Below are 8348 nucleotides of genomic sequence, written 5' to 3'. Positions count from 1 at the left end.
CATTTCCACATGAAAATGAACCTTAAAAAATAGATGTAGGTGCTGTGGATTTGATACTTACTTAGGTACATACATCCTTAAACAACCATCTGTTAAGTGCGGAAATCGGAGCCCCTTTAATTACTATAATAATTTCGTCTTTACCTAAATTTACCGTTTTCTTGGATTAGATAGGTTCAGTGTTCTGAATTTTCAATTGTCTAATCATCTCGTATTAACAAAGATATAATTTCTTTAAGGTTTTTGCGACGCTAATATAGCTAAAAATATTAGTTACAGGTTCAGTTATTTTCAAGTGTGTAAAAAAACTCTGGATAACAACCCTACCTACAGATGATTATTAAAACGACGAGTAAAAGTTTAAGTCCACAATGATAACTTGGACTCTGAATACAGCGACATCGGTTGAGCAGATTGTTAAGCAAAATAACACGGCGCACGATCGAAGAGTACGAGCACTACTTGCGTGACAGAGATAACTGCATAAAATTCAATTCGTATGAAAGAGAAAGATATATAGCGGAGTTGAGGGCCCGATCACAGACGAAATTCTACGAAAAATATGTAACAACGTCGCCATATTGTCATGTCAGGTTTGTAGTGGTGAAAAGTGATTTGTGAATAATAATTGTGAATGCATTTGGAAAAAACATAGCAATTTAAGGCAGGCCTATATTAAAAGTTTTGCCTGCGGCTTGAAAACCTAAGGTATATTATTTTGTTTGAAACTGTGTTGATTTTCTTAGACTATTTCGGAAATTACTTCGCTAATTACTTCGGGTGTGGTATTTAGTTCGTACAAAAATGGGACATTTGTTTATATTGTATAAATTACACATTGTGTTGTTATAATGAGGAATATTTGCATGTATAGTTTACGTATAAGATAACCATTAAATTTCTTTACAAATCAATAGTTATGGCCGCTTCGTGAATATTGTTCTTACAAACTATTTAAAGGTTTAATTTTTAGGCGCAGGGTGCATCATTGCATCCGTTGAAACATGAGCTATCAGATACCATCATCACAAAGCCGGACAAGTAAGTTCATCATCGTAACACATACATCTTATAATTTGAGACCTAGTTCTATTGCAGCTATTAAGTTGCATTACATATTGTGATAAGTGAGTCATGAACTAGTTTGTGATAACTTTTCCTATCTGCTAATATAGTTTATATTGCTGTATTAAAGCCAAATAATAAATATATTTATTGAATAGAGAACTTACTATTTATGTTACCTTTTGTAGGAAGCAATAATTAAAAATTACTGTAAACTGTTAAAACATTAATAAGTCCTGCTACTACCAACATATTATTATGTGTATCTTTTACAGAGAAATTTGAATTTTTGGAATAAGTTAGGTTCACAAATAGTTATTGTTATTGTAGGAGTCAAAGGTATACGTAGAGGTTAGCCAAATGAAGGCACTCTCTTCAGCATTTTATAAGCATAGAACTTCATGTAATAAGCATTCTATTAAGTATTTATTCAGTATTAAGCTGTTGTGTGTGATTAATTTAATGAAAATAATAATGATATTATATATGTTCACTGTATTAATCATAAAGCACAGTAATAGGTATATATTATAATAGTAGGCGTATCATTTAAAGAAAAGCATTGACATGGTACATGAACCAATTATGCACAAACATAATTTGAGTTATAGTTTTTAAACTAAAGAACACATGAAAATTACAACAATATACTATACATTCTCACTTATGACATTCTAATCTTAAGTTTGACTAGTAGGGTGATTAATTTAACTTTTACATTGTTAAGATCTAATTTCTTAAAGATACCTAAATCTCTTTTAAGTACAATATTGAAAAATTCAATATTGCAGTTACATAACATCTAAAATAATATTTTTCCAGTGTCGCACAGCAATTATGGTGGATCTGATGTGCCTATGGCTCCAAGTAAGGAGCAACAGACTCTTATGTGGCAACAGAACTCATACTTGGTGGATTCTGGTATCAACTCTGGGGCTGCTACTCAGGTAAATTTATATTTAGAATAGTAAATGTATTAATAGTGTATAAGTACACAAATATGTGTATGTTCAAGTTTACTGTAAAAATCAGAACCATTATTTTATTTACTTAGAATAAAGTAGTTAAAAATGAGTCTTAAATATTTTCATGTTGTTGGTTAGATTTTTAGGGACCTTATGTAGTTTTAGCCATGTCAGTTTTTCTGAATGTGGTCTATTATAGAAATTGATGAATTAAAATGTTGTCCTGTATATTCTGTAAATAAAATCAGGTAAAGTAGCTACTACGAGGAGGTTATGAATGCACTGAATAGTCTTAGAATTAAAAAGTTCTCTAAAATCTAACCAGTAATAAAAATTTAATGATGCAAATATTGCAATTCTAATCATCTGAAAAATTATATTTATATATTGTAATTTTTATCACAACTATTCCTCTGAATCAGGTGCCATCACTCACTGGGAAGGAAGATGACGAAATGGAAGGAGATCAACTTATGTTTGACTTGGACCAAGGATTTGCACAGGGGTTCACTCAGGAACAAGTTGATGGTAAGATTAATCACTTATTAACTATCATAATGCCTCAGTATCATGTTTTGTGAAATGTTTTGGGCGGCCATAAATTGCAATGTCAAGATATTATACATATGTTACAGATATGAACCAACAGCTCTCGCAGACCCGCTCTCAGCGTGTCCGTGCAGCAATGTTCCCTGAAACGTTGGAGGAGGGCATTGAGATCCCTTCAACCCAGTTGGACCCAGCTCAACCCACTGCTGTCCAACGCTTATCTGAGCCATCACAGATGTTGAAGCATGCCGTGGTTAACTTGATTAACTATCAAGATGATGCCGATTTGGCAACTAGGTAAAAAACCATTGGAGGTTTTATATTCTGCCTGTATTAAAAAAAATTAAATGCAAGAATATGTCAGTCTCCACAAAATCAAAATGTTTTTATCTGTCACAGTTTAAGGATAAAATTTTAATGATATTTCAATTTTTTTAGGGCTATCCCAGAGTTGATAAAACTCCTTAACGATGAAGATCAAGTGGTCGTGTCCCAAGCTGCCATGATGGTCCACCAGCTCTCCAAGAAGGAAGCATCTCGTCACGCCATCATGAACTCTCCACAAATGGTGGCCGCTCTGGTCAGAGCCATTTCCAACAGCAACGACCTGGAGACCACCAAAGGAGCCGTGGGGACCCTTCACAACTTATCTCACCATCGCCAAGGTCTCCTGGCCATCTTCAAGAGTGGCGGAATACCGGCTCTGGTGAAGCTTTTGAGCTCTCCGGTGGAATCGGTCCTGTTCTATGCTATCACCACCCTCCACAACTTACTCTTACACCAGGACGGTTCCAAGATGGCCGTGCGTTTGGCCGGCGGGCTGCAGAAAATGGTCGCATTGCTTCAGAGGAACAACGTGAAGTTCCTGGCCATCGTGACGGATTGTCTGCAGATTCTGGCCTACGGAAACCAGGAGTCGAAGCTGATTATTCTGGCTTCTCAGGGTCCCATCGAATTGGTGCGAATCATGCGCTCTTATGACTATGAGAAGCTGCTGTGGACTACTTCCAGGGTGCTTAAGGTGATTGAGACATGATTTCTTTGCTTATAAGAAAATGTTAGGTTAATGAACTGAATCAACAAGAAATATATCACAATACGGGCTTTTGCATTACCCTAAATTTATTATCAAAAAAGTAAATCCTCAGTACTGAATCTTTACGATATTGTCGAAAACAAAAAACACGAACTATAATAAAATATATATTATGTATTTAATGTAAAATATTTGTTTTCCAGGTTCTTTCCGTGTGCTCCAGCAACAAGCCGGCCATAGTGGAGGCCGGAGGCATGCAGGCCTTGGCCATGCACCTGGGCAACCCCAGCGGACGGCTGGTGCAGAACTGTCTTTGGACTCTGAGGAATCTGTCCGATGCCGCCACTAAGGTGAAGAAGTTTTTTTTTACTATACATATTCATATTTTTTGTCTCGACCGTATGTATAATTATTCAATAAATTTCATATTTTTTTCTCCGTCTAATGCCATAGGTGGATGGTCTGGAACAACTGCTGCAGAGCCTGGTGCAAGTGCTGGCTTCGACCGACGTGAACATCGTCACGTGCGCCGCCGGAATCCTCTCCAATCTCACTTGCAACAACCAACGCAATAAGGTCAGTATCCTTCTAACGATGCAGCAATCAATGAATAAACGATCGCGACAGACGCTAACGCCCCTCGTTCGGAACAGGTGACGGTCTGCCAGGCGGGAGGCGTGGACGCCCTGGTGCGCACCGTGGTGTCGGCCGGGGACCGCGAGGAGATCACGGAGCCCGCCGTCTGCGCCCTCCGCCACCTCACCTCGCGCCACGTCGACAGCGAGATGGCGCAGAACGCCGTGCGCCTGCACTACGGCCTGCCGGTAAGTCTTATCTATGGGAGGGATTTTGGGGATATTAACCATCGAAATTATTCATTCATTCGATCTGAACATAGGTGATAGTGAAGCTCCTGCAGCCGCCTTCCCGTTGGCCTCTGGTGAAGGCCGTGGTGGGCCTGGTGCGCAACCTGGCTCTCTGCCCCGCCAACCACGCCCCGCTCAGGGAGCACGGGGCCGTGCACCATCTGGTCAGGCTTCTGCTGCGCGCCTTTAACGACACGCAGAGGGTGAGCGACGTTATCCTGATTAAGACAATTTATTTGTTTTTCTTACATCCTTGTATTCTTTAACGACCGAAACGTCATCCCTCGAGCAGCAACGGGGTTCGGTGTCGGGCAGCACGGGCCCGGGCAGCGCCTACGCCGACGGAGTGCGCATGGAGGAGATCGTGGAGGGGGCCGTGGGGGCCTTGCACATCCTGGCCCGCGAGGGGCTCAACCGGGCCCTCATCCGGCAGCAGAACGTCATCCCCGTCTTCGTGCAGCTGCTCTTCAACGAGATCGAGAATATACAGGTTCGGTCCATATCATTGAATTTTTCTCGATCGTCCTAATGTGTGTCTCCAACGAATAATTTCCTCTTCGTCAGCGCGTAGCGGCCGGCGTCCTCTGCGAGTTGGCGGCGGACAAGGAAGGCGCCGAGATGATAGAGGCCGAGGGGGCCACCGCCCCCCTCACGGAGCTGCTGCACTCGCGGAACGAAGGTGGGCCGTCGTCTCTCCTCGATCTCCTCCATCTCCTCCATCCCCCGGCCTCCCTGACCGCATCTCTTGTCGCGTTGCAGGCGTGGCCACGTACGCGGCCGCCGTGCTCTTCCGCATGTCGGAGGACAAGCCCCACGACTACAAGAAGCGCCTGTCCATGGAGCTGACCAACTCGCTCTTCAGGGACGACCACCAGATGTGGCCCAACGATCTCACCATGCAGCCCGATTTGCAGGTACGCGTCTCGCTCTCTGTTTCATCTCGAAGAGCTTTTTACGTTGAGATTGATAACAGATCACTTCAATTTTTTACAAATTCCTTTTACAATAAAACTAAGTAAATCAACCATTAAATTTATTAATGTAAGCAAAAAGCATGAAGCGTGTTTTTGAAGAGGTTTGTTGTCCAAATTGATCCGACTCTGTTCTGGAGAGAAGTTCCAGTCAACCGGTTCAGCGACGACTTCTGCGAACTCTTTGCGGTCGGAACTTTGATGTGTTGCTTCGATAAAATAGATATTATGTTTTCAAACTGAATTTATCGCCCAGATCTTATTGGATCAGTGGAAGAAATTTCTAAATTATTTATTTCCATCTAGCTTTTTATTCTTATTGTTAGTTTTATGCTTAGTTCCCGTGTCATTGTTGTGCACGTGATATATCATATGACAAAATACGGGGACCCGATAAAGAAATAATTAATTAATTGAATGAAATGTTGAACACGCACTTCCAGGACATGCTCGGTCCGGAGCAGGGCTACGAGGGCTTGTACGGGACGAGGCCGTCCTTTCACCAGCAAGGTAACGGCTTCCGACAGATTCACGCAATCTCGAACTAACCGCTAGTAGACGTCTGGAGATCGACAAAACTGTGTTTTACTTTACTACATGTTGTTTTAAATTCCATTATATTTTTAACCGTTCAGTACTCAAATCCAATGTTCAGATTGATAGATTAATTTTATTGCAGTTCACTTCGAAGTTTTCAAAATAAATTCTTCGAAAACAGTTTTGTCCGCCTCCCGACACGAGTATGAATTGTTGAATGAAATCTTTATAAATATGTTTCTCTTTACACGCAGCTTAATCCGGGACCTTTTTATCACTAAACTCAGGTGAAGGGAATATTTATTACTATTTATTTTAATTAATGTTTTAACTGCAGTTTTGAGTGGCTTAGAGTAGATCGGCTTGTCCGCTAACGCTTAAACTAATCGAGGTTATAGCTATTGTCACATTCCATTCGAGTGAACTACTCCATCGATGGCGAATACCTCTGCGGTGTGATTTATGAGCTAAAATGTGAAATTTATTAAATCAAACTATACTTAACGACGACAAAGGCCGGTCGAATCTGTCCCCACTCGCGGGACGCATTCGGAACGAATCGACGTCTGATTAACAAAAATGTCGCAGGCTACGACCAGATCCCGATAGACTCGATGCAGGGCTTGGAGATCGGCAGCGGTTTCGCCATGGAGCTGGACGTCGCCGAGGGCGAAGGCGCCTTCCCGCAGCCCCCGCTGGACAACGCCAACGTGGCCGCCTGGTACGACACGGACCTCTAGGCGGACCGCCACCCCCCAACCCCCAAACCCCACCCCCGCCGCTCCTCGGTGCTATTTCCCTCGAGACCGCCTTCGATCGCCCGAGCCCCGCGTGGACCGTATCGTTTCGTCGCGCGTATGAGCCGCGTGACATCGGAGAATAGGGTAACTAGACGTAACTTTCGTAGGCTTTAATATTAGTTAAGTTCCCGCATTTACCGGCAGACGTAGACTTCTGTCCGAGGACGCATGAGACTGCCCCACGTGTGAGAGGGAGAGTGAGAGAGAGAAGCCCGGATGCCCCGTCGGGCGACCCCCCCTCGGGTCGAGTGCAGAGAGATATCGATGGAACAGTTCGCGACGCGCTCTTTTGGAAATTGTATTTTTTAACTTTGATATTTTTCTTCCTCCTTCCGACCCCGGGGTCGCTCCGCGGATCGGAATACTTGTCGGAGTCCGCTTCTAGGTTAACGTTGGCGTCGTAGGCCATAGTTCAATTGTTCGCCCGGGCCGTGTACGTCGCGAACGACGCGGCCGCTGCGAGTCGGACGTTTTTAGATAGAGAGCGTTGTGCGGAAGTTCTATTTGTTGATTAATTGCTGACTTTAATTAAACGTTAAAGAATCTGCAGAATAGACCACCGTATATTTCTGAAATGTACGGCTCGTAGCAGTTGCGGATCGTATTCAATATAGAGACCGAGCGATACTTAAAGGTAACCGTTTAAGAGTTAAGAATAGTCGCACTAAATGTAAAAGTGCACATAACGAGAGTAGTCGTGTAATCGTTAAGCTAAGCCTAGTTTTAATTCCTCTTCGGATCCTCGTATTATCATTTTTCTATTCTATTTTACGACTTTGCCGATGTTTTGATATTCGTGATGTGAAGACATTGCCGAAGTATGTGATTTTGTGTCCATTTATGTATGGATAATAAATTAATATTAAAATATATGGTGTTTTATTTATTTCTACCCAACATTTATTTATCAATTCTCTCGCCAGACTATATAATCGAAATGAAAGTATCATTTCTCCTATGCTGTTTGCGAAAATTCAATTATGTTCAGTTTATTCAAACTCATTTGCATTTTGTAATGAACCGATCGTGTTTTAACATAGTCACATATTATGTAAACCCTTTTACAACATTGCCATGAGAGCCATCCCAAAAAATAAATATGTAGCCCATCTTTCCGAAATCTACTTGTTTGAGATACATTATTTTAATTGTATAAAATAATTTGATGAGGGTATATATAAAGATGTACTCAGGATTTCTTATTCTAGTATGAATTGTGTATCGACGGCCAAGCACCGTTCTTCGTGATACTTGCACTATTTTTTATTTAATAACACGAATACCGAAAAATAATAATGTCAAGGGGCAAACTAGTACAAGGTTCATCTAATATATAGTGATACTGCCGTCCATGGACCCTCTAAATGCCAGAAAGCTCGGGTGTGCGTCGCCGGCCTTTGAAACGCTCTTCACTTGAAGGACCCTGAGTTGGTTAGAAAATACTTTAGTTGGCAGCTGGTTACATATAGTCGTCTTGCACGGGAAAATCTGCATTAAAAACGCTCTCTTGTGGAACGACTGACGTGGATCTGGTGGAAATAGGTATTCTGCCTCGACGT

General features: G+C 41.9%; 1 protein-coding gene across 2 annotated transcripts; it reads left to right on the top strand.

The window, feature by feature from the left end:
• Nucleotides 1–547: 547 nt before the first annotated feature.
• LOC110994645 (armadillo segment polarity protein) lies at nt 548–7659 on the top strand. Of its 2 annotated transcripts, XM_022261437.2 has the most exons (16): nt 549–708; nt 974–1041; nt 1888–2012; nt 2453–2558; nt 2666–2876; nt 3018–3600; nt 3819–3965; nt 4069–4191; nt 4269–4439; nt 4514–4684; nt 4774–4971; nt 5046–5160; nt 5241–5395; nt 5896–5962; nt 6244–6276; nt 6578–6717. In XM_022261437.2, the coding sequence occupies exons 2-15, from the start codon at nt 1005–1007 to the stop codon at nt 6246–6248; spliced, it is 2214 nt and encodes a 737-aa protein (XP_022117129.1). In that variant the 5' UTR covers nt 549–708; nt 974–1004; the 3' UTR covers nt 6249–6276; nt 6578–6717. The 2 variants fall into 2 exon arrangements, with proteins under 2 accessions (XP_022117128.1, XP_022117129.1); XM_022261436.2 differs by lacking the exon at nt 6244–6276 and having other exon boundaries at nt 548–708; nt 6578–7659.
• The last annotated feature ends 689 nt before the right edge of the window (nt 7660–8348 follow it).

This window comes from Pieris rapae, chromosome 7, assembly GCF_905147795.1.
Source record: "Pieris rapae chromosome 7, ilPieRapa1.1, whole genome shotgun sequence".
Taxonomy (NCBI): domain Eukaryota; kingdom Metazoa; phylum Arthropoda; class Insecta; order Lepidoptera; family Pieridae; genus Pieris; species Pieris rapae.
The sequence above is the reverse complement of the archived record's forward strand: the minus strand, read 5'-3'. Positions and strand labels throughout refer to the sequence as shown.